The sequence below is a fragment of the Dendrobates tinctorius genome, unplaced genomic scaffold (genome assembly GCF_039654945.1).
Source record: "Dendrobates tinctorius isolate UK_male_01 unplaced genomic scaffold, ASM3965494v1 ptg000040l, whole genome shotgun sequence".
Lineage (NCBI taxonomy): Eukaryota > Metazoa > Chordata > Amphibia > Anura > Dendrobatidae > Dendrobates > Dendrobates tinctorius.
The window spans coordinates 20777579-20804690 of NW_027361708.1; the positions used below are offsets into that span (position 1 = coordinate 20777579).

The 27112-nt window shown below is 43.5% G+C and overlaps 1 protein-coding gene across 6 annotated transcripts in view; it reads right to left on the reverse strand.

The window, feature by feature from the left end:
- BMPR1A (bone morphogenetic protein receptor type 1A) overlaps positions 1–27112 on the reverse strand; it is a 151799-nt gene that overhangs the window by 25868 nt on the left and 98819 nt on the right. For 5 of the 6 annotated variants that reach the window (XM_073574865.1, XM_073574866.1, XM_073574861.1 and 2 more), the window contains one exon: positions 25215–25371. In XM_073574865.1, the coding sequence (XP_073430966.1) occupies positions 25215–25299 (85 nt within the window). In that variant the 5' untranslated portion in view covers positions 25300–25371. Of the gene's footprint in view, positions 1–14685; positions 14942–25214; positions 25372–27112 lie in introns of all 6 variants that reach the window. The other variant, XM_073574867.1, reaches the window with a different exon arrangement.

Consider the following 27112-nt stretch of genomic DNA (forward strand, 5'->3'; position numbering starts at 1 on the left):
TTTTTCTCATCCACAAAAAACCTGAGCATTTATCAGTGCGCTGAATACGATTTTCATAAGTATTTGGTTTTTAGCATTTTTCACAAAAAAAAAAAATTGAGCCAGAGCATATATTGGTAAAAGTGCAATGATTAGGTGAGCATTCACACTGTGGCCACAATATAATTAAGTACCCTATGTTAAGGTACTGTCACACTTAGCGATGTACCAGCGATCCCGACCAGCGATATGATGCGGTCAGGATCGCTGGTACATCGCTAAGTGGTCGCTAGTGAGCTGCCACATAGGCAGATCTCACCAGCGACATCGCTGGGGTCGGGGGTCGCTACTTACCTGTCACACTAGGCGATCCTGACGTCCTCCCGCCCGGCTCCACGCTCGTCTCTCCACAGGAAGCACCGCAGGAAGCTGACGACGAGAAGCGGTCCTGGACGTTCTCGCGCGATCAGCAATAACCAGCGGGGGAGCGGGTCGTAGGTAAGTATCAGACACAGCGATATCGATAACAATATCGCTATAACGTCACAAGTTATAGCGATATTGCTAGCGATATCACTTAGTGTGACAGGCCCTTTACTTACAGGTACAATTAGGGCTTATTTACTTACTACAGAGACAGACAATGGAAAATAGTCAGCACACTGATTCAACTAGTATGCCATGTTGAGGTCTGTTTGTGTGTATTTTGCTTTTTTTAAATAACCATTTACTTGAAATAGTCTGCAAAACAGACTAGAGTAGGACTATATCTATCCCTTTCTTTTATGCAAACTATAGGTTAGGAAAAAAAATATACCGTATTTTTCGCTTTATAAGACGCTCCGGATTATAAGACGCACCACAATTTTTGAGGAGAAAAATAAGAAAAAAATATTTTTTAATAAAATGGTGGTGCCTCTTATAATCCTTGCATCTTATTGCTTACCGGGGTTGGTGGCTGCGGTGTAGAGGGGTCCCAGGCTCGCTGCTGGAGGAGGCAGGCGTGGAGTGATGCTGCAGGCCACATTCAGGGATGAGGGGGGGCTCCGATGTGTGCTGTTGCTGCTGCAGAGTCTTGTGCTGGTGTCAGGTTTCTCCACTTGTCCGGCGGTTGGAGGCCGGTGCTGCAGGTGCTCCGGTGCGGCGTTGTGTGTCCATCGATGCCCGGGGCTCTGCCGACATTGTTTGACAGACCAGAGCCCCAGCATTTCCTTGGTTCCCTGTATATGTGCGCTGAAGTGCCGGTAAAAAAAAAATGGCCGCCGGCGCGTGCGCAGATGGGATCTCGGGACCAGTTCTCGAGAGATGAGATCTGAAATCTCATCTCTCGAGAGCTGGGTCCCGAGATCCCATCTGCGCACGCGCGGCGGCCATTTTTTTGCAGGCACCACCGCGCGCACACAGGGAACCCAGGGAAAATGGCCGCCGGCGCGTGCGCAGATGGGATCTCGGGACCCACCTCTCGAGAGATGAGATTTCAAATCTCATCTCTCGAGAACTGGGTCCCGAGATCCCATCTGCGCACGCGCCGGCGGCCATCTTTTTACCGGCACACAGGGAACTGAGGAAATGCCGGGGCTCTGGCCTGTCGCACAATGTTGGCAGAGCCCCGGGCATCGACGGGCACACAACGCGGCACCGGACACACCCGCAGCAGCGGCCAGCAACCGCCGGACGCCCCCGATCACAGCCTAGGTAAGGCATGTCCGCTTTGTAAGACGCACCCCTGTTTTCCCCCCAAATTTTGGGGAAAAAAAGTGCGTCTTACAAAGCGGAAAATACGGTATGTACAGCTGATGAGATAAAAATTGAACACGTCACCAATTTTCTAACTAAATATATTTCAAAAGGTGCTATTGACATGAAATTTTCACCAGTTGTCACTAACAGCCCATCCAATCCACACAAAGAAGTCAAACCACAGATGTCCATAAATTATTTGTAATAATGAGAAATGACAGAGAAAAAAAGTACTGAACACATTACGAGGAGCAAAAACCCATGGAAAGTCATGACACCAGCTAAAATCTATCAGTAATTAGAAAGAAATCCTGCACCTTAGTGAAAAAATAATATCAGCTGCTTCAACTGTTGGCCTATAAAAAGGTGTCACATGATGCATCTCATGATGGGTAAAACCAATGAGCTGTCTCAAGACCTTTCACATACCACAGAAAAAAAAAAAAAGCAGGACAAAGACACAGCTGTATGACCTCGGGTTAATGAAGCTGCACACACATCAGGGAACACGGGTGCCACTTCCAAGGAAAATAGTCTGTATATCCATAGAGAAGAAAGTGGATAGGCACAATCCGTCCCGTGCAAAAACACGGGTATTACATACCTGGTAATGTGTTTTTTCATGAGACATGACGGCACCACGAGAGAGGGGATCCGCCCAGCAAGGACAGGAAACCTTCAAGATAAAAGGGGCGGCTCCTCTCTCCGCATCAGTTGTTTTACAGAGCACGAGAGGAACTCCGCAGGTTAGTGCACACATAAATAATACATATTTTATACTGCTAAATTTCCAACACCAAGGGAGTGTATAATACTAACCAAACACCCAGCTAATGACGTGATCAAATAGGGCGGGAATATAAGGGTGCCGTCATGTCTCATGAAAAAACACATTACCAGGTATGTAATACCCGTGTTTTTCCATTCTACATGATGGCACCACGAGAGAGTTACAGAGATTTGTATTCTCTTTAGGGGGGGATCACTGCCTGTAACACTCTTCTCCCAAATGTGAGATCAGAGGCAGCAGATAGGTCTAATCTGTAATGTCTGAAAAAGGTAGATGGAGAGGACCAAGTGGCCGCCTTACAGATTTGGTCGATGGAGACGTCAGCTCTCTCCACCCAGGACGTTGCCATGGCCCTCGTGGAGTGGGCTTTTAGGCCCTCTGGAACAGCCCTGCCTGCACTACTATATGCTAACATGATGGCATCTCTCACCCATCTAGCTATAGTCTGCTTAGAGGCTTTAAGGCCTTTTCTTGCCCCCTGGTATGAGACAAATAAGGCCCTCTGTTTTCTCCAAGGTCTTGTCATGTCTAAATACTGTAGGATACATCTCCTAACGTCTAAGCAATGAAGTCTCTCCTCCTTCTGTTTACCGGGGTTAGGACAAAAAGATGGTAGGACTATCTCCTCAGCCCTGTGGAATTTCGACACTACCTTAGGGAGGTATGCTGGGTCTAATTTTAACACAACTCTATTGTCCATGACCTGAGTGTATTGCGGGTCTGCTGATAGTGCGTGTAAGTCCCAAACCGTACGGGCCGATGTGAGTGCCACTAATAAAGCTGTCTTTAAAGTTAACACTTTATCTAATGTTGCGTTTAGTGGTTCAAATGGACTTTCTGTCAGAGATGATAGAACTAAATTTAGATCCCAGGGAGGAGGCATAGGAGACGGGACAGAGTCAGCTCTAGTACAGGCCCGGATAAATCTGGTCACCCATCTATTGTTTGCCAGGTCATAGTTGAATAAGTCTGCCAGGGCTGAAACGTGAACTTTGAGGGTGCTGACAGCTAACCCCAACTCTAAGCCCTTCTGCAGAAACTCCAGTACTGCCCCTATCAGTACTTCTCCCTCCTGTATCGGGCCTGAGGTAGATAAAAATTTTCTCCATATCCTTCCATAAATTTTTGTAGTCACTGGTTTTCTGCTACTGAGTAAGGTGGATATTAACCCCGCTGAGAAACCTTTTTTCTCTAACAGTGACCTTTCAAATTCCAGGCTGTCAAATATAGCCTGGACTTCGGAGGGTAACTGAAGGGACCCTGTGTTAGCAGGTCGTGGTCCTCTGGGAGCACCCATGGGTCCGCCACCGACATCACTCTCAGCCAGTAGAACCACGGTCTTTTCGGCCAAAAGGGAGCTATCATAATTACTCTGGCTTGGTCCTCCCTGATCTTCCTCAGAACTGCTGGAATGAGGCACACTGGAGGGAAGGCATACATGAGACCTGGTGTCCACTTTATCCTGAAGGCGTCTACTGCCAACGGCCAGTCTACTGGACTTAGGGAGCAGAATTTTTGAACCTTCTTGTTGGTTTTTGAGGCGAAGAGATCTATGATGGGTTTCCCCCACATATGCACAATCCGTTGAAAAATGGACTATCTTAGGCGCCATTCTCCTTGCCTCAGGTGGTTCCTGCTCAGAAAGTCTGCCTTCAGGTTGTCTACGCCTCGAATATGCAGGGCCGATGATGAAAGGAACTGGTGTTCTGCTAGATTCATGATCCTTTTTGCTATTCGCATCAGGGACCGAGAACGGGTGCCCCCCTGGTGGTTCACATATGCGACTGCTGTACGGTTGTCTGATAGGACTCTCACATGATGTCCTCTTAGGTGTGTCAACAATCCCTCCAGCGCTTTCAATGGCTAGTAGCTCCCACTCGTTTGAGGATAATTTCTTTCCTCCTGGAGCCAGGGATCCTGGAGCCACCGTGTGTCTAGATGGGCTCCCCAGCCCCATGGACTGGCGTCCGTTGTGACTACTCTGGAGGCTGTGTATGTCCAGGGCACTCCTCTTGGAGAGGACTCTATCTGTAACCACCACTTGAGTGACTGGAGTACAGGGTCCGGGAGGGTGAGCTTCTGCTCTAACTGCCCCTAAAGCCTCAGGTCGTTTTGTAGAACACACCACTGAAGTTCTCTTGTGTGAAACTGTGCCCATTTTACTGCTGGTATGCAGGAAGTTAGGGACCCCAACAATGACATGGCCCTTCTCAGAGTTTTTTTTTTTTGTTTTAATGTTGCCATGATTAGATTTTTGATCTTCTCTTTTTTCTCCTCTGGGAGGCGACACTCCTGTACCACCGAGTCCAATGTTAGGCCCAAAAAATTTTGGATCATTGCTGGTACCAATTTAGATTTTTTGAGGTTCAGTTGCCAACCCAGGGTCTGTAGTGTCTCCATCACTATTTTGACTTGTTCTTGACAGTGAGAGAAATTTCTTCCCACTATCAAGAAGTCGTCCAGATATGGTATCACCAGAGTGTCTTTTTCCCTGAGATGGGCTGTGACCTCTGCAATTAATTTTGTGAAGACTCAGGGAGCTATCGCTACACCAAAGGGAAGAGCCCTGTATTGAAAGTGACGCCACCGAGACCTTATCTGAACCGCCACTCTGAGATATTTGCGGTCTTGTTGCCGGATCGTGACATGATAGTAAGCATCCTTGAGATCCAGGACTGCCATGTAGCACTGAGGATAAAGGAGCTTCACCACTGACCTTATCGCTTCCATCTTAAATGATGGAACTATCAGATATTTGTTGAGGCCTTTCAAATTTATAATCGTCCTCCAGGAATTGTCTGGCTTTTTTATAAGAAATAGGGGGGAGTAAAAACCTTCCTTCTCTTTTTCCGGAATTTCTTCCAGGACCTGTTTTTCTAGAAGTGATAATACTTCTCCTTCCAGACTTTCTTGTTTTTCTTGAGATGACTGTACTGGAGTCTGCATGTATCTTCGTGGCGGCCAGTGGTGAAATCTTAATTCCAGACCCGACCATACTATATATGGGATCCAGGTACTGGATGAGTTCCTCTCCCAGGCTGGGAGGAAGTGAGAGAGCCTTCCCCCCACCTGAGAAGGACCGTCACTGGGAGGGTTTTTTGGTGTCTTTGGAGGGCTTGCCGAAATAGAAGCCTCTCCCACCTCTGGCTCGCTTGTCAGAATTGTTTCTGTCTCGATCCCTGTACTGCTGTCTTCTGAATTTTCGGCCCTTCTGAAAGGAGCGCCAAAAGGCCTGAAATGGCTGTTTTGGGAAATTCTTCTTTTTGTCGCCGGCTTTCTCCAACACGTCATCCAATGGCGGTCCAAACAGGAAATTTCCCTCACATGGCAGAGAGCAGAGTTTCATCTTTGCCTGAGTGTCCCCCCGGCCAGCATTTGAGCATACTGCCCGGCGTCCTACATTGGTTAAGGCCGCTGACTTTGCTGCTAGCCTGGCTGAATCTCCTGAAGCCTCAGCAAGAAAGAATGCCGCTGCTCTGATGGCCAGTAATGCTTCCAGAATAGATTCCTCTCTTTGCTCTAGCTGGTCTTCCAGGTTTTCCACCCCTATTTTCAGGGACCTAGCCACAAAAGTGGCCGTGATGGCGGGCCTTCGTGCCCCAGCCGAGACCTCCCAGGCCATCTTAAGACAACTGTCTGTCTTTCAGTCCAGAGGTTCTTTTAGAGAACCTAAATCCTCAAAGGGTAGGGAGGATTTCCTGGCGAGTTTTGATATCACTACATCAATTTTTGGAGCTCTATCCCAGGATGAGGATGCCTCTTCCTCAAAGGGGTACCTCCTTTTTAGGGAATTGATTATCTGGGACTTCTCTGGATTTTCCCATTCCCGTTTTATGAGTCCTTCCAGTTGTTCATTAATAGGGAAGGCTCTACGTTTTTTTCTTTTGTAGACCACTAAACATGAGTTCCTGAGCTGTCTTTTTTGCTCGCTCATCTACCAGCTATCCGTATCCGCTGATTGTAATCCCCTCACTGATTTGCAAACCTCTGTTTGAATTAGGGATCTCAGACTGTCAGAGAATGAGGGTGTCTCTTCCGATACTGTCTTGTTAATACAATCCTGGCACAATCTTTTATTCCAGGATGCTCCTAAGGGACTATTGTATAAAGGACTTTCTTTATTTTTATTTATTTTTTTTTTTTCCTACTCTTCTTAGGGACCTCCTATACTCCACCCCGCCAATGTATGTAAGATAGGGGAGAAAGGAGACAAGAGAGAGAGAAAGAGAACAGACATTAGAGTGCTGGACTTTCTCGAAGTTCACTCACCACTAGGACGCTTCACAGAACGGATACCGGATCTGGAGGCTGACTGGTCTTCTCACTGTCTCCCAAAGAGACTAGGGACCCCTCCTTTTTGCGGCGACGATCCGTCCGTGTGCTGCCCGAGTGGCTCCCACTGCTGCTGCAGCGTGTCTGGCTCTTCTCCTCTGAGCGCAACCGCCTCTCCTTCGCCTCCTGGTGCAGCTGCAAGTGCTCTGGCGAAGGGCTCTCCATTTTATAAACTGCTTAACTGCTGCTGTTTTGTGATGAGAGCAGTCACATCTAACCAAATAATGGTGTGGTGACGCCTGCCAGCACTTCCTGTTGCCTATAAATAGCAGCACTCTTTTTTTTTTTTTTTTTTTTTTAAATTAATTGGTACACCTGGTTGATCCTGCACCTGCCAGCCGCTTGCACTTCCTGGTTATGCCCCCACGCCTGCGCACTATAGCTGGCCTATGCGCACACCCGGCAATCACATCCGGTGCGTGCTCTCCTCCGGTGCCCCCGCCCCCTTCGGTTGCATGCGCGCTCTCTTCCAGTGCCCATGCTCCCTTCAGGCGTAAGCACGGCTGAAGCACGCACCAGGCGATGCGCGTTCCCCTGACCCGTGCACCCTTCACTTCCGGTGCGCGTCAGGGGTCACTTCCGGTATGCGCCTGGAATGCTTCCCGTGCGTACTTGCGGTCTGTTCTCGGTGTTCCGACGCCATGGACCTCCCGAGCAGCTCTCTTATAGCGCAGTTTGTCAGCCATACCTTGCACTGCCACCACCGTTTCAGTGTACCGTATCAGAGAGACCCGCTGTCGCCCGTCAAACCTGCCGACTAGTCTTACCGGGAGAAGCAACTGCACTACCACCACTGACAACGGGTACTGGATCGGAGAGCCCCGCTATCGCCCGTCATACCTGTAGTCCAGCCTTATCAGGTGAAGCATCTCCACTGCCACCACTGAAATCAGGTAATTCCTCATCAGGGCCGTTTCTGTAGTGCCTGTCTCAACAGGGAGGGTACCCACATAGCCTCCGTGGAGCTTTAATTCTGCCTTGACACCGATGTGTCTCACAGGCTGCATGGCCACTATATGTCGACAGGGAGGGAGCACGGAAAGTGGCCTCCGTGGACTTCTATGGGGCAAGTTTTGGTCATCTTGGAGGGTACACGAACCATGGTCTCCGAGGCATCATTACTTCACCCGGGCAACTGCCTCACGGGCTGTGGCCATGCACTCGCTCAGGGGGGACATAGGAATATATGGCCCCCGAGGCGACTATTGGTACCTGGTGACGGGTGTAGCAGACCAGTGCCTGCCAGTAATCTCCCGACCCAGGCCCAGGCATCCTCTTCTTTCTTCCAGAATCTTCAAGAGCTTTTCATCTTGAGGGTTCCCCATCGAGGACAGGAAACCAACTGATGCGGAGAGAGGAGCCGCCCCTTTTATCTTGAAGGTTTCCTGTCCTCGCTGGGCGGATCCCCTCTCTCGTGGTGCCGTCATGTAGAATGGAAAAATATACTTTATTGTGGCATCAAGTTACCAACAGCAGGCAGATAAATACATGGAGCAAGTACAGACGACGATCGTTTCGCGCTTACATTGCGCTTCAACAGGTCATCCTCTATGGGTGTCTCAAGACCCTTGCAACCTCATTGTTGCAAAAATTGATGACACTGGGTTACAGAAGAATTTCTGAACTACTGAAGACTCCACTGAGCACTGTTGGGGCAATAATCCAAAAGTGGAAAGAACATGATTTCTCCATAAACCAGCTATGACCAGGTGCTCCCTGCAAGCTTTCAGACAGAAGAGTGAAACAAATTATCAGAAGAGTTGTCAAAGAGCAAAGCACCCCCTGTGGAGAGCTACAGAAAGACCTGGAATCAGCCCATACAATTGTTCCAAAGAAAACTATAAGTACTGAATTTAACCTCCATGGTCTGTACACACACTAACCACGCAAGATTCCACTGCTGAACAAAAAGCATGTTCAAGAGCACAATGACATTTAGACAATCCTGTGAAATGCTGGGAGAATATAGTCTAGTCAGATGAAACCAAAATTAAACTCTTTGGATATCATAATACACACAGTGTTTGGAAGCCAAAAGGCACCGTATATCAACCCAAAGGCACCAACAGTGACTGGGATGATTTAGCGAATCATGCTTTGAGCAGGGGATTGGACCAGATGGCCCAGGAGGTCCCTTCCAACTCTGCGATTCTATGATTCTATATTTAGATGTGGCAACATCAAGGTGTGGGGCGGTTTTTCAGCACATGGCACTGGCAAACTTAATATAATTATTTATTTTTTAGAGCACCATTGATTTCATATTGTTGTTCATGAGATGGTGTTATATATAAAATACAAATATAAATTACAGTGAACAATCTAACAGTGACAGACTGGTAAAGACTGCCCTGTTAAAGAAATTGTAGCAAGAATGTTCAATACTTTTTCAATTTAATGTCAACAGCATCTAAATGCATTTACTTAGAAATTTGGTGACGTGTTCAATACTTACTTCACCCGCTGTGTGTATAAGAGTGCGTGTGTGTGTGTGTGTGTGTGTGTGTCTGTATACACACACACACACACGTATTCAATACCTCTTCTCTTAGCTTTTTAGCCATTTTTTTACATTACAACCTGTGTTTAAATATTTTTGTAATCCGACGTGTGTGTGATGCATCAGCACTAAATAGTCTTAAGTTCGTGAAGTGAGAAAAATGGACAAATTAAATTCATGGGATCAAATAACTAAAAATTGCCATGTGCATATGTATTCACCCCTTTTGCGATGACACCCCTAAATATTTCTGGTGCGGTTATGACAAATGAGCCTGGCGCCCAATCTGCGCTGGGGTCACTTTCTCCACCTTCGGACAAATCGAACAAGAGGAAGTGATAGAGTAGTCACTGCTCTGACTTCCTCTCGATGTTCAAAGGGAAGGGCCAGTTACGCCAGGCTCACGTGCCATAATCGCTTATTTTATCTGTGCCAAACATTTAGATCAAGAAAGGGTTGTCCTAGCAGTAGACAACTTGCACCATTAACCAAACTCCACCATGAAGAATAAGAAGGTCTCAAAACAAGTAAGGGACAAAGATGTGAGAAGTGAAAGTCAGGGTTGGGTTGTAATAAAATTAAAAAAAATATTCCCAGTCTCTGATGATCCCCTGGAGCACAATCAAATCCGTGATCATCAAATAGAAAGAACTTGGTACCACAACAAACCTGCCAAGAGAGAGCCACCACCAAAACTATCAGCCCGTTCAAAGAGGGCATTAATCAGAGAGGCAGCACAAAGACCAAAAGTAACTCTGAAGGAGCTGCAAAGTTCCCAAGAATGGAGTATCTGCCCATACGACTACAATAAGGCCGGGATCACACATGCAAGAAACTTGGACGAGTCTCATACGTCATTACCTGGCACTGCCGCCGGCACTCGGGATATGGAGCGTGCGGCTGCATGTATTTCTATGCAGCCACAGGCTCCGCTCCTGAGTGCTGGTGGCAGTGCTGGGTATGGATGTGCGAGACTAGTCAGAGTTTCTCGCACATGTGACCCAGCCTGAATCGTACACTCCATAGAGGTGGCCTTTATGGAAGAATCCGCATGGTTCAATGAACACATCTGGATTTACCTGCGCTCAGTAGACTACAGTGCTTTGGCCGCAGCGAACATGCACTGCTAGTTCCGGAGCGTGGGTACCCGGCCTAAAACGTGCACTAGTTGACAGTTTTATCTGCACACATTACAGTCACCAAAATATTTGATTGTTGCCATTAAATGACTCTTTAGCATACAGAAAAGTGTTTGCCCCGAGATGAAATAAAGATTATAAATACATATTAAATACACAATAAATCGCAAGAGCACATAAACCACACAAATGAAAGGAATATGCACAGAGCTATATACATATATGAGCCATTTTTTAATTAAAAATAAAATGGATGAAAATCTGATCCAGATGATGGAAGTATCAGAGAACCCTGATGCCGTTTCCTTAGTGTTCTGTAGTTCGAGTTTCTTAGGTAAAAGAGAAAACCACTTCTAAACAAACAGTGACTCTAGAGCAGGTCACAGACAGCAAGTCTAAGCAGTTACTAAGGAACCCGACAATATACAAAAGCAGGAGGAAGAATGGACAGTATACTCAATGACCAATGAGAGCTTCTAAGGAACAAGGTGACCTTGGATATTCCCGTGGAGTTCACTATTAAACTATGGCCTTATTCAGACATCATTTTAATATACATGTTCCATCCGTGTATAATTTTAACAACATTGATTATACGCAAACATACAGTGAACAAACATGTTATTAAATGGAATCTGTCAGCAGGATTTTGCCATGTAATCTGAGAGTTGAATGATGTAGGGGCAGAAACCTAGTGAATTGTCAGCAATTTGCCAATCTGTGGTAGGGGTGGGGTTACACAGCTTAGCTGGACTAGCCTGCAAGTTAGACCTAGTCAGGCAGTGATAATGTCCTGCAGATAAAACACTGATTGTATTGAAACTACAGCACACAGCCTAGGTGACACTTCACTGGAATCAGCCTATCTTGCACTATATTATGTTGCTCTCAGATTAAATAGCAAAAATCTGCTGACAGATTCACTTTAACATCGCAATATATACAGTCATATGTTAAAGTTTGCGCACCCCTTTTAATGTTAGCCTTTTTTCTTTATAACAATTTTGGTTTTTGCAACAGCTATTTCAGTTTCATATATCTAATAACTGATGGACTCAGTTATATTTCTGGATTCAAATGAGGTTTATTGTACTAACAGAAAATGTGCAATCTGCACATTCTGTAGAAGACGCTTTGCAATTTTGTTTTTATATTGTGAAAATCACTGATGAATTGCAGATGGTAAAAACTGACAATGGCCAAACAGTGATGAAACTAGGATGAAAGATTTTGGTGACACTTGTACCATTTCTGGCATACATGGAAAACACCTACAATTAGGTCTCACTCAAATGTCTGCAACTTTTCAAGGCTTGTCTGATTAAAGATGGGACAGCGTCCCTCCAACATTTAGGCTGGGTTCACACGTAGCGGAACTCTCGCGGAAAATACCGCGAGAATTCCGGAATTCCATTCCGCGGGAAAATCGCATTTTAAATTCCCGCGGAAAAACTAGCATATTGCAAGCGTAATTAGCTTGCAGAATTGCTAGCGTTTTCCAAGCGATCTGGAGCATCGCTTGGAGAACTGATTGACAGGTTGGTCACACTCGTCAAACATAGTTTGACGAGTGTGATCAACTTTTTAGTATTGAGGCCGCCTATGCGGCCTCAATAGTAAAAGATAGAATGTAAAAAATAATAAAAAAAAATATTGTTATTCTCACCTTCCGACGTCCCGCGCAGCCTTCCCGCCTCTCTCCACGCTCCCAGTAATCCTTTGCGACATTTACCGCGATGACGTCTGTTCTCGCGGGATCGCGACGTCTCGCGGTCATTCGCAATGACGTCGCGCGAATGACCCGCAAGACTTCGCGATCCCGCGAGAACGGACGTTATCGCTCGCAAAGGCTTACTGGGACTGGGAGCGTGGAGAGAGGCGGGAAGGCTGCGCGGGATGCCGGAAGGTGAGAATAACAATATTTTTTATTTTAAATTCTATTTTTTACAGGGATATGGTACCCAAAGCTCAGTGGACAGTCTCCTCTCCTCCACCCCCTGGGTACCATCCGCAAATGTTCTGCTTACTTTTCGCATGGTGGGCATAGCCACATGCGGAAAGTAAGCAGAACAATGCATTCCTATGGGTGTGGGATCGCCGCGATTCAGCGAAACTAGTGAGCATGCTGCGGTTTTTACCACAAATTTATTCCGCCGCGATAAAACCGCAGCATTAGCACAGCATTGCGGAATCCCATAGGAATGCATGGAATGCTTATTTTTTGCGTTTTCGCGGCAAAATCGCGCAGCTAAAACCGCCGCGGAAACGCGAAAAAAACGCCACGTGTGAACTAAGCCTTACAAGACTCACTTCTTCACTCTGTAGTGGCTGAGCCTGGGATTGGACTATTCGATGGGTCTGACCTGCGGAGAGCTGGAAACCCTCACCTCGGTCACCTCCACATACAGTTGCTGCCAAAAGTTTTTGCGACTGACACATTGGTTTTCACAGTTTTAAAATCTTTTAGTCAGATGTTTCCATAGTTACTAACGTACAAATTATCAGCATTGCTTAAGTTTTACTCATACTGACGATGTAAAGCAACTTGATGTAAAGCCTCAATATGTATAGTGTTGTGGCCCACATCCTGACTGATGGTAAGCCATTCCTGTGTCTTCAGGGCTTTGAGCTCTTCACAATCATTGTTTTTGCCCATCTACCCACTCTATCCAATATGGACAGCCTAACCTAAGGCCACGTCACACGTTTTGTAAACCAAAGCCAGGATTCTATTAGTTATTGCTAGTTTGGATTAAGATTTCTATATTTTAGGCTAAAAACCTCTTTTGTTGTAAACCTAGTTGCAATAGTATGGATTATACATTCTCATCTATGGGCTCTATTTCTGTATTACATTACTATTTCTATGTAATAAACCATAACTACCATTAGGAAATGGCAGAAAAAGAGGCAAAAAGCATGATGATAAAATTTCTTCAAAATTTATTATTTACTCAATACATAAATTAAACAAAGGAAAATGCACAAAACGCCATGCTAATACACAGAGCAGAAACCATATCAGAAAATATGACAGGAAAACACCATAAAACTCATGTGATCAAAACTGATTGTTTGATAGATAGTAAAAATTATAATAAACTGCTTGATGTAATAGACAGATTATGTGCAAAATTCACAATGAAAAAAGTGCTACATGCAAGGAGGTGCCAATAATTGTCTGCTGCATATAAAACGCTAGCCACCCTATTGAGAAAAGCACAGCCTTTTATTAAATGCACAAAAATCCACTGTTGAGAATGAGCAGTCACTTATTTCATATAAGTTCCAGTCACCTATACCTCAGAAAAATAAAGTGCTTAATGCAATAAGATTGATTTTGTGTGCAAAATATGCAGGAAAAGTGCATATGAAGGTGCCAATAGTTGCCTGCTGCAAATAAATGCTAGCCACCGTATAGAAAAAGCACAGTCCTATATTCAGTGCACCTACCAGGTCACAACAGAGAAAAAAAAAGGTGATTCGGTTTCATTACAAATGTTCATCCACTTGCTGCATTTAAAAGCTGCTAGCCACTTAAATCTCATTATTTTGCTGCATATAAAGCGCTAGTCATCTATGGGCATATCTATCAAACAAGAAGTTTTTGATGACATGAGTTTTATGGTGTTTTTCCAGTCATATTTTCTGATATGGCTTCTGGTCTGTGTATTATTAGCATGGCATTTTGTGCATATTCCCTTGTTTATTTTATGTATTGAGGAAATAATAGATTTTGAAGAAATGTTATGATCATGCTTTTTGCCTCTTTTTCTGCCATTTACTAATGGTAGTTATGGTTTATGAATAATTTTTGAGGTGGTATTTATACATCTTGGACATTTTTGTTATATTTCTATGTATTGCAGGGTCTCTAGCCATCCTGCTCCTCTTTCACCGTGTGGATTCATTTTTATATATGGTTTTCATTTATTGGGGGCCTTTATTCTTTTAGTCTACGTTTTCAATAATGATTGCAACTTTTATTACACATTTGTGTTAACTGTTTTCAATGTTCACATTGGGTTCCATTTCTTTCATTAAATGTGAAAAAAAACAACTTGAAAGTAATACACAGGGTGGTCCAAAAGTAGGGGGACAGAAAATAACATTTATTTTGATTTATATATAAAATTATATTTACTAACACAAGCATAACATTGACAATTAAATTTTATTCTAAATGATAATACAATGGCCCTTACGTTTTATCAGTGCAGGTGCTCACACAGTTTTCCGTCACAATTTGCACAGCTCTGAAGTCTGCCTCTTATGCTTCCACAAACATTTTTGCACAAGTCTCTTTGGTTTTCGACTATAAACTTTGTCCTTGAGTACTCCCCAAAAGAAAAAGTCCATTGGAGTCAAGTCTGGTGAACGTGCCGGCCAATCAAGTGGGCCTCTTCGGCCAATCCCTTCATAACCCTATTGCACATACTGTCCATCTACTTTTGGACCACCCTGTATAATAAAAAAGCACATTACTATAAACGTACATTTTCAAATTTGTAATGTATTTTATGGTTATGTGACTACGGTTAGTGTGTCTACTCTAGTACCCATTTTTTGTTACACGTCTAACTAGTCGTGTCTAAATAGTCTAATTATTTTTGAATAGACTAGTTAATAGCTACTATAGAAGGGGGTCATAGCTCTGATACATAAAGTACCTTTATCCATTGTGGGGTTTGCCCAAAATCCTTTATTATTCAAATATGCTCATGAGGTGCTTAATGCCCCCCTGGCGTGGCCAAGCAGCTCCATACCCCTTCTCACTGACTTGTTATACATGTACAGGAGCCAGTGCTGTCAATCGTGGAAGATACATGTATAACAAGCAGCTGGGAAACTGTTGGTCGGAAACACCAAGGGTGCACGGAGCACCTCATTAGCACATATGAATAAAAAGCAAGAAACCAATGGAATAAAAACGAACGCATGGGCCATGCACATACAGTGAACAAGTCAGTAAGACAGTGTTCACACCACCAAGAGAGTGGAACACAGATTCCATTGGTTTCTTGCTTTTGTAAGTATTTGGGAGGTTTCTACCCCTCCCATGTGGGTCATGCACATATAAAGCCGTCTCACACAGCATGCCCACATCAGACATTGCCTCTCTGAACCCTGCTCATATAGGAGGTACTGTTCACATGGTCAGGTTTTAAATACATTGGATAGGACTGCTCTGATGTGTATACCTTGGCGTTGGTGGAGGGGCTTAGCGTACATTTTTGGCAAAGAAACGTATCAACTAAATACCCTGTTTTATCATCTTTTTACTAGAACTTGCTATTCATTGTTGGAATTTTTTTTTTTTTTTTACAGCAGAGTATTTTTTCACATTTGTTGTACTGTGTTTCTCTGTGTTTCAGTCTCATTGGTAGTGTGAACAATGTCTTACCGACTTGTTCACTGTATGTGCATGGCCCATGCGGTCGTTTTTATTCCTTTTAAAGAGGACCTGTCACCCAGTCAAAAGTGGCCAGTTTTTCTCTAATTCACCATATGGAGAAATGAGCAGTTTTCATTTGTCCTGTTTTTGAGGGTCTTAAGCCTAAAAAGAAACCCCCAGAGAATCCTATGAGCAACGTCTCCTTGGCAAAAACCATAAAAAAGGGTAATGATGAGGCAATGAGGCATAAACGGGCAATGTAGCCAGCGTGAAAATTGCAAGATTTCAAATTTTGTTGGTTAAATAAAGATCATGATATGGGTAAAAAAACAGACAATATGTAAAAAAAAATACATGTAACAAAAATCTGATTAAAATAGGTCATTTTCTGATTATGGCTTCCTTATAGGGTATGAACACAGTCTCAAACTCTGGCAAACCTGGCAAGTTTTTCAATCAGATGCCTCTTTTGGTAACTGGTGTTTTTCTGTATTGAAGCGTCATTTGTGTCATTGTTTCAGTGGTTTCCTGAGCATTAATCCAAAGGTTTTGGCCACTGGCGACATTTGGAGTAGTAGAAGTTTGTTCTTTCATTCCATTAACTTTTTTAAGTAAAATTGATGATGGCTAAATGCTCCAAAAGACATCCTGGAGCATGTTTTGAGCCTTCGCATTGACTTGACTTCAGCAAAGCATTTGACAAAGTCTCTCATACAATCCTTAGTCATTTCTTCAATAAGTATGGAATGGACAAGGCAACGGTTAGGTGGATTCATAACTGGCTTAGTGATCGGACCCAAAGAGTGGTCGTAAATGGCTGCACATCCAGTTGGAAGAATGTCTCAAGTGGGGTACCACAGGGCTCTGTCCTGGGCCCTGTATTGTTCAACATCTTTATCAACGATTTAGATGAAGGAATTGAGGGTAAACTGATTAAATTTGCTGATGACACAAAGCTAGGAGGGATAGCTAATACTAAAGAGAGAGGGAAGATTCAAAAAGATATAAATAAACTGGAGAAGTGGGCAGCAACTAACAGAATGGTTTTTAACAGGGAGAAATGCAAAGTACTACATCTGGGCAATAAAAATGAAAAAAGCATATACAGAATGGGAGGAATAGGGCTAAGTGACAACACATGTGAAAAAGACTTGGGTATACTAATAGATCACAGACTGAATATGAGTCAACAGTGTGATGCAGCAGCAAAAAAGGCAAATGCAATTCTAGGATGTATTAACAGAAGCATACAGTCTAGATCACGTGAAGTCATTATTTCCCTCTACTCCTCTTTGGTCAGACCTCATCTGGAATATTGTGTCCAGTTTTGGGCACCACATTTTAAAAAAGACATCAACAAACTGGAACAAGTTCAGAAAAGAGCGACCAGAATGGTGACCGGTCTTGCAAACCCTGTCTTATGAGGAAAGGTTGCAGTATTTGGGAATGTTTAGTTTGCAAAAGAGAAGACTGAGAGGAGACTTAATAGCTGTCTACAAATATCTAAAGGGCTGTCACATTGTAGAAGGATCAACTTTATTCTCATTTGCACAAGGAAAAACTAGAAGCAATGGGAATGAAACTGAATGGGAGGAGATACAGATTAGATATTAGAAAAAACTTTTTGACAGTTAGAGTGATCAATGAGTGGAACAAGCTGCCACGAGAAGTGATGAGTTCTCCTTCAATGGAAGTCTTCAAACAGAGGCTGGACAGACATCTGACTGGGATGATTTAGCGCTTACATTGCGCTTCAACAGGTCATCCTCTATGGGTGTCTCAAGACCCTTGCAACCTCATTGTTGCAAAAATTGATGACACTGGGTTACAGAAGAATTTCTGAACTACTGAAGACTTCACTGAGCACTGTTGGGGCAATAATCCAAAAGTGGAAAGAACATGATTTCTCCATAAACCAGCTATGACCAGGTGCTCCCTGCAAGCTTTCAGACAGAAGAGTGAAACAAATTATCAGAAGAGTTGTCAAAGAGCAAAGCACCCCCTGTGGAGAGCTACAGAAAGACCTGGAATCAGCACATACAATTGTTCCAAAGAAAACTATAAGTGCTGAATTCAACCTCCATGGCCTGTACACACACTAACCACACGAGATTCCACTGCTGAACAAAAAGCATGTTCAAGAGCACAATGACATTTAGACAATCCTGTGAAATGCTGGGAGAATATAGTCTAGTCAGATGAAACCAAAATTAAACTCTTTGGATATCATAATACACACAGTGTTTGGAAGCCAAAAGGCACCGCATATCAACCCAAAGGCACCAACAGTGACTGGGATGATTTAGTGAATCCTGCTTTGAGCAGGGGATTGGACCAGATGGCCCAGGAGGTCCCTTCCAACTCTACGATTCTATGATTCTAAGTATAGCGCTTCTCCTGCGCAGAAAACACCAAAAGAATGAGCATGTCAATTCTTTTCACTGCTTGGCGGCTTTGGAAATCTGAAGCGGTTAAGCTGAATATAACAGCTAGTCGTTTTTCCAAAGCAATGCATGTGCGGAAAATGCCCGAAAAACAGCTTGTGTGCACATACTATTTAAACGGACCTGTCTCTAGGATAAAAGTACAGCTTTTGTTCTAAATCTGTTGGCGCTATTATCCTGAACATGGCCTTTTTTTTTCCCAAAAAAATCTGCCATACGGTTCCAGACAAAAATCAATGGGTAATGCTAATTTTCAGGATGAATTTCAGCAGGCAGGATTACACCACTGGCAGTAAGGACACCACACACAGCTGTTAACGCTGGATCCACCAACCAGATTAGGAGATGTCACAGCTGACCCTGCTGCGCCTCCCTTTACAATGACCTTTCCATTGTTCATTAAACGCTTCAATATAAATAACATAGGGTCAGTGATTCTTTACATTGTGGCTACGCACATGTGTTCCCCGAACCGATAGGAAGTTAGAGTCTAAATAAGCGCTCGTGGCCAATGTGAAAATGGTAAGATTACTAATCGTTATTACAGATTGTGATATAGGGAAAAAACACTGCCAAAATAATACAAAAGTCGTCAACGCAAAAACCTGATGTAAATAGATCATTTTCTGATGATGGCATCCCTTTACGATGTCCATACTCTTTAGGTAGAAAAATTTGTCCAACAGGTATTTCTGCCGACCGGCTCATACGTAGGAACACTCATGGAGCAAACCACTGCCAGACAGACCATGGTGGCACCTCATCGCCAGGGAGAGCACAAAAATAATGCAGGCAATGAAATTCTAATTGCCTAACACTCATCTCCACTGACATCTGTAAGGAGAGGCATCAGACCTCCACGCAAATTAAGAAAAAAAACAGAAGCATTGACGCTCCATACGTACAATGGGTGGATGAGAAGGAATAAAGACTCGGTGGAGCTGCAGTTAGGCTGGGTTCACATCACGTTAGTACCAATCGTTTAACGGATCTGTTAAACGAATGCGATAAAGATAATGGCCAAATTCTATTTTTTTCTGCGATCGTGTGGTAGTATTGCATTGGCATGCATTAGTAATAGAGGTCTATGCACAGCGAACGCGTCCATTCGCGTTAGACCTAACGTACCCGAAAATGCGGTAGACCGTGTTCGAAGGAGCGTCACTAAGTAACGGATCATCGCTAACGCATGCCAATTCTGACATGTTTTAGTATGCGTTACAATAATGGATGGTAACAGGTGCGTTAACGGATCCCTTACATTGCGTTAGTGCCGCATAGTAACGGATCCGTTAAACGGATGGCACCTAACGCAATGTGAACCCAGCCTTAGGTTGTGCAAATTGTAAGCACAACACTGCATGAAGCTTGGAAGGTAAGGTAAAGAGACGTGGTTGCTGCTCCACCCGCTGCCCTGATGGAGGTCAGGCACAAATCACGAGGAGGAAGGTGAGGAAAAAATGCGGTAATGTCGATTCCAGAGAACTATGTAACCAGGAAGATATAAGAAAGCAAGGCTTTATTGACATGTTTCAGAGTTGTTCCAACTCGCTCAACAGGTACCAAACCAAGGAGTTGGAGGAACTACAAAACGCATTAATAAAGCCATCCTTTCTATATCTACCTGGTTGTTGTTTTGCGGACTCTGCAGCGCCCAATATTACTGCTTTTTCTCCTCACCTTCCGCACACAAACTATGGCCCATTTACAATGGCAGATTTCAGGCCAGTTACAAGTGCTGTTCAAACTACATTAAAGTCGCTTAATGCTTGTTTTTTGGTATATTTACACAGGAAAAATTAATAATGATGGGGACAGAACAATGGTTTATATGACTGTTTGGTCCCAATAGGCAGAGCATTCGGAAGCACATTACCTGTTTACACGAGATGTGCTGCAGGTACTGAAATAGAAAGCAAATCATTGCTCACTCGTTGGGTACTTGCTGGAATTAATACTCAAAGGTATGGTAGGTGCAGTCAATCTGAGATCGACACTGATCTACTTGTGTGAACCCGCCTTATAATCATCTGACTTAACGGCTTATTAACGAAACCTGGCTAGCTGCATTATAGTTTGGGCCAGGGCTGTGGAGTCGGTAAGCCAAACCTCCGACTCGGACTCCTCAATTTCCATGACTCCGACTCCACCAAAATGGGCTCCGACTACACAGCCCTGGTTTGGACTGCGTCAATTCTCACAATAAACTAAGCCATTATCACCCATTTCCAATAAAGCAAAGCTATGACCCAATTAAAACCATGTGCTACGAGTGCAGTTACATTTTGCACAAACCTCGGCTTTGAGAAGTTTTTCTGTACTGTGCCATGTTTCTACTAACATAATACACATCTTGGAGGCAGCAGCAATTAAGGAGTGCAACTTTACAAGGGCTTCCAAATGTCGGGGAGAAAGGAGCATGAAGCTAATCACTTTATTTGTGTGTCACAGGTGAAGTACAAGACTAAAAAAATAAACCATATTTTAGAGGCGAACAAGTGCGCATTTATATTTGTCAAGGTGATAAACTGAACTTTCCTTTGGGTCTGATTTGCTTGGCGCCATTGGAAGAACACTGTATTTTCTTAGCATAAGCTTGAAATGAGACACTCCCGGACCCCTTCACCAAGTGCCATTGAAAACATATGACTGGCAAAGCGACAGGACTGAAAACCAAAGACATCCTGAAAGTATTGCTGGAATGGCCAGAGCTCACTGGAATTTTGGAGACATTCGGATATAAACTAGCATAAAAGGGAATGTGTCACCAGGAAATTACCTATTGTTTAATATAAGGTTTTTGTGCTAAATGTATTTTGTTATAATTTGGCAAGATTTGGGGGTTTTTTTTTTTGTTTTTTTTTTTATACATCTCACAATATGATTTAAAAATAGAAAAAAAACCAACCCTGGATATTTTCACACTGGCTAGTGGGGCCTTTCAGACTTTAAAGCACCATTCCAGTATTTTTTATTTTACTCATCTAAGGTCCCTGATATTAGAACTTGCCTGCTGCCGTCTTCATCTTTTATCACCACCGCCCCAGTCTGTCTCTTTGTGACCTGCTCCAGTGCTTGCTGGAGCGAGCCGGAGGTCATTTTTCAATCCAAGTTTACGAAAGCCTTGTTTGTCTCTTATAGACTTGTATTGAGAGCTTGTGACGCAACTTCTGACTTCCGACCAGTCAAAAGTTTTTGTCACAAGGTGGCACAAAGGGTACAGAGAGGTGCTGAAAAAAGGTGAAGATGCAGGAGAGCGAGTAGAAGACTGGGGGCACCACTCCAGTACTGATAAAAACCCGCTGAAGTGGTGTTTTAACGTCCTGCTGTTTCCAGAAACACCACATGTACGTAGTCACAGTGGTGGGATGCCACGGTATCTGTAGTATTGAAGAGTCAAATTAGCAAGTGCAAAGGTCACTGTGGAGAAGGGTCAGCTGTGACATCACCTTTTGTGAATGGTGGACACAATCGGCTGTGTATTGCAACCTGTCGCAATCCTGTCTCGGATAATATGGAAAGAACAGGAAGTAGGAGTCTAAACATGATTACAAGGTTACAGATTTAGAAATATATGGGGGGGGGATCCTTTTTCAAGAAATATTTGCAACACAAAAGCATGATTTCAATAGGTAATTTTATGACAAATGCCCTTTAAAAGGCGTTTCCCGGTCAGCCCAAATTAGCTTGGTGTGGCTATGGACACCTGTCACCCCACTTACAATGATCTGCCGGTTTTGTGCCATCAAATGCCGGATGTGAACACGCTTCCAGAGAATGAACAAGATCTAGCAAAACTATACCTCAGTACCCGCAGATGCTACCAAGTGATTACCTGAAAACAACTACTCAGCACAGAGCTTTGATCCAGACCATTTGGCATCTACGCGTCCCAAGAAAACGGCATAAACCTATACAACTACATGACGTGTCATTTTAGCACTGCAACCAGAACTATGAGCCCTACTTTTAGGATTCCTTACTAGAATATGCAATGGTTTTTCTGTTTTCAACTCATAATTTATCACAAATTTCATTTTGCAAGCTGCAAGCATCAGATTTATAGGGTATGTCAATTGTGGCAAAGAAAACTCAGATATTTCACTTCATTTAATGTGGAAAGAATTTATGATGGGAATTCACATAACATGCCATTGACTGATGCACTGAACTGTCATGAACTACAATAATTTCAGGGAACGGCACAAGGGAATTTAATACGAAATCGGAAATAAATGCCTACAGCGGCAAGTGAAATGGAGGCTTGACAACCAAGACCAGAAGAAAAGGTGTAATCCTCTCTCATACTTATGGCATATAAACATGACAGATTATGCCTACAAGACGCAGTGGTGATGTAACAATTTCATGTGACCTGAAGAAGTCCAACACTGGTCTCAGCGGCTGTGCAGTCAACATCGGCAGAGCTGTGGAGCACAGCGATTGGCTGCAGCGGTGATATGTGCAGTAGTGGTGAAGTCCTGCACTGCAACCTGTAAATAAAGGCTGATCCAGTTGCGAAGAAGCATGGTGGAAGCAGCCGGGAGCAATAACTTATTATTTTAGGCTAATTCAAGCAGATAATCCAAAAGTATCTTATTCCCAGAAAACATCTTGTGCATAATAGTTGCATCTGTGCGTCTAAGATGGATGCAAAATCCAGTCGGACTGTGGATATTAAGCCCGAGTGTAGGCCAGATCTAGTGCTGGTAAATACATGCCAGTAATACACTCAGGCCTATCCCTGTAACACAGTCATATGAAATGGCCTAAAGGTATACTGAACACATACGCAGATACCACGCTTCTGATCCTTCAGTGTGTGAAGAGTTGAGGAACTAACACTTGATTGTATTTTTGGTGATCATGATGGGTAAAGACAAAGATGACCTCTCTCAGGACAGACCGCCGTAATATTTATGAGGACAGGCCGACTTAGGTTTCCTGCACAGGTCCATCTAAAATCTACAATTTTTTAAAGATTCAAAAATTATGCCTCACAGGTAGTTTTGCAGTCACGGCGATCATACACACAGCATTAAATCCACTGCACTGATTATTATATTACAGTAGCTGTTGTCAAGGGGCGGGGATCAGTTCTAAAAGAAGATGTGTTGGAAGCAGGAAAAGGGAGAAAATGGAAGGCTCTAAAGGGCCTGTCACACTACGCGATATCGCTAGCAATATCGATATAACGTCACTGGTTTTTGTGACATTATAGCAATATTGCTAGTGATATCGCTGTGTCTGATACTTACCTCCGAACGCTCCCCCGCTGGTTATCGCTGATTGCACGAGAACGTCCTGGACCGTTTCTCGTCGTCAGCTTCCTGTTGGGGCTTCCTGTGGCGCCGACGAGCGCGGGCGTCAGGATAGCCTCGTCTGACAGGTAAGTAGCGACCGCCGACTCCTGCTATGTCGCTGGTGATATCTGCCTGTGTGGCAGCTCACTAGCGACCACTTAGTGACGCCCCAGCGATCCTGACCGCGTCATATCGCTGGTCGGGATCGCTGGTGCATCACTAAGTGTGACAGTACCTTAAGTGACGGACATGAGAAAAATGGTGATGTTTGGTGACTCGGTAAGATTATCTAAAAAATGTCGGATTTTGTGGAGTGTTCCTGATACACACTGGTGATAGGGACACGGGGCGCCTGAGGCTCACTGACATGTACAATTACACAAAAACATGTTTAAGATAAAGTTAAAGGGAACCTATAACGCCCTGCATATATAAAGTTTTAATTTCCCTGCAGCCGCTTTCGTACAGTCAGTGTTCATTATAATGTAATCACTCTCTTAGGCTGGTTTCACACATCCTAATTTTTCCGGTACCGGGAAAACCGGTACCAGAGATATCAGTGTGTCAATTTGTCACATTCGTGTGGCGTCCGTGTGCTATCCGTGTGTACCATCCGTGTGTTGAAACAATTTGTTTCAATGTTAACCCTATGACTTTTAAAATGCACACAGACACTATTCGTGTGCGCTACATGTTTACACGGACCCAGTGACTTGTATGGGTCCGAGTAATCCGTGCTGTCACTCCAAAAGACATGTCAGCGTGTTTTGCACACGGACAAACGGTCTGTGAAAACACGCTGACATTTACATAGACCCAATCATTTGAATGGGTCTATGTGTGTCAGTGTCTCCGGTACGTGAGAAAACTGTCACCACACATACCGGAGACACTGACGTGTGAAACTGGCCTTACACAGACAGCCTGCTATGCATACTCATGCTACAGAGCAGACTGTCAATCAGATCAGAACACAGGGGAGTGATTACAGCAGCACTCACAGTATAGCGAGTGGTGACTAACAGCTCACTGGAAACGAGAAGATGCAGGGAGAATAAATCTTTATTTTCTCCCTGGAGCTGCACCTCAAGTTAGCTTCTTCAACTGGATTTAAAGAGAACATTCCATACCATTTGAGCCTGGTAAACCATGGCTGTAGAACTTAGTAAAATGTCATTTGTATTTTTTAATTGCTCCTCTCTGTTGCGGAGATACAGTATTAGCAGTGAATGAGTTTGACACCTAATAAGTTAATTTGCATTTAGCCCATGTGGGTGTTATCAGATAGTTCTTCCCATGCATGAGTTTGACCAAACAAGCAGCAACAATCGTGAAAAACTACACGCCTCAACAGTAGTTTAGAGCAGGTTTCTTAGCCCGAGACATGTTATAACAGACAGACTGGACCCAACAGGATCCCTTTAACATTGGCTATTAAGAATGGTGGTAGAATAACATAATGCACAGCAGTTTACTAGATATGTTATAATAATAAATCATAATAACAACAACATGTGGCTTCAAGACCACAGACCTACTATAGTGCCCATAATGTCCGCGTGTTATGGAAGTGACAAGACATGATAACTCACCTTGATTGTGAACTGCTAATAAAATACACCCGAGCACAGCGGCCATCACACGCTCCGTCATTTTGATGTTCGCTAATGACAGCATTTCATCAAATCAGAGAAGACTGAGAAGAGGAGATAAGTGCGATGTCTTCAAGTGTTTCTTTGGTAGCGGATCCTGTGAATGAAAAAGAAAAATGAGCGACTCAGGGAGATAAATCTATTTCTATCTTAATTTTCACAAAGATCTAATAATTCATAATCGGATTCATGGATTATGGTGCCCTATATGCTGGTCCCTAAACTGGAAAAACCATCAGATACCATCAGATTAATATAGTTTTTTAAAAATATTTCATAAAAGCTGTGTATCAGCAGCAAAATGTAATTAATACATGTCATAAAGGGGTTGTAACTACTCAGACTTTCTTAAATACTTATATTCCTTTATGAAAAATAAATTATTAAAATATAATAAAATATAACCTCTGTGAATCCAATGGGAGGTTCTGAATTCTAGGACCACCCTCTGGACTCATTCCTCAGATGCAGATAAACCATTTTATTGCAAATTACAGCGGATTTTTTCCTGCTGTTTAAAGTGCGGCCTGCAGATAGGGAACCTCGCCCATTGCTATACAAGTACAGAACTATGACTTAAAGGTTTTAGCTGCAAAATTTAATCATGCTACAAAAAAAAAAAAAAAACATGAGGCACATTATACTTTACAAATACGTCAATTTTTAATTTTCATTACTGGAGCGAAAAAAAAGAAAAGTTTCAACATTTCTACATCCAGACTTCAAAAAAGTTTGTGGAACATCTCGCACACCTAAACAGTTAAAGCAGACAAAGGGGATTTGTGTTCAGATGAATGGAAAGCAAATTTTGGCTTTCATTTGGCCTCTTGTTTCGGTGAGCTTGACCTGCACGACCCTGTCAGCCTGGCGCTATTCCTGAATGGAATAATTTGTATTTGTTCAAGGATGTGCCTCAATTACGGTTGGTGGCTGCCTCCACCATAAATAACTCAATCTGTCTGTTCATCAAAACCTAAGAACTTTTCTTTTTAATTGGAGCTCTGGAGCTATTTAACACACAGGCAAATTAGTGGTGGAGCAAAAGGATTCCTGTCATTTCCAATTTCGCTGGGTAAGGGGCACGCAGCCTTCGACCTGTGGCCTACTTTTCACACATCTGTGACTTCTCAGTAATTAGGAAACAAAAAGGATTCATCACCACAAGGGAAGGGAGACAGGCTAACAACAGGGGGGAAATCGCATTAAAATCAAAAAAGACTGCAAAATGGTCATGTGCCTCTAGATAGGCTACAACAGGCCATATCCTTGGCACCTGCAGTCCAGAGATATCCTGAGGTCTGGAGGGCCACCGTGCACATGAAAAATTTTGCAGGCTTTGCATAGCACTGTTTGCCCATCTCTCAACTACAGATCTATCAACAATCTAAAATGCAGATTTTTCACACTCTGCCAATTATGCCATGAGCATCGGGATAAATGCAATCATCCATCAAGGGAAGCAAGCATTGGATGCACTGCATTCAGACCCATACAAACGTTTCCTTGAGAGTCAGGCAGTTCTTTTTCCCCAGCTTATGGAGATGATAGCTATACCTCCCTTATGATTTTTCAAGGATCTGTTCAAGCTAAAAAAAATTATCTCTGATATTGCTATGCTAAATGTGTTTATCAGTATCAAAGTATTGTGGCCTTTCATTGGAATAGGTCACCAATATCAGGGAGTCCATATCTTGCCAACTGCTGGCTGAGCTATGATAGGGATCTGCATGAGCTATAACTTGGGACACAGACACATGACCACTAGCTGTAGTAGACAGGTGTTCGTTCACTGAGTTCCCTATTGCTGCCAATGGTTGTGGTTGTTACATGGTGCTGGG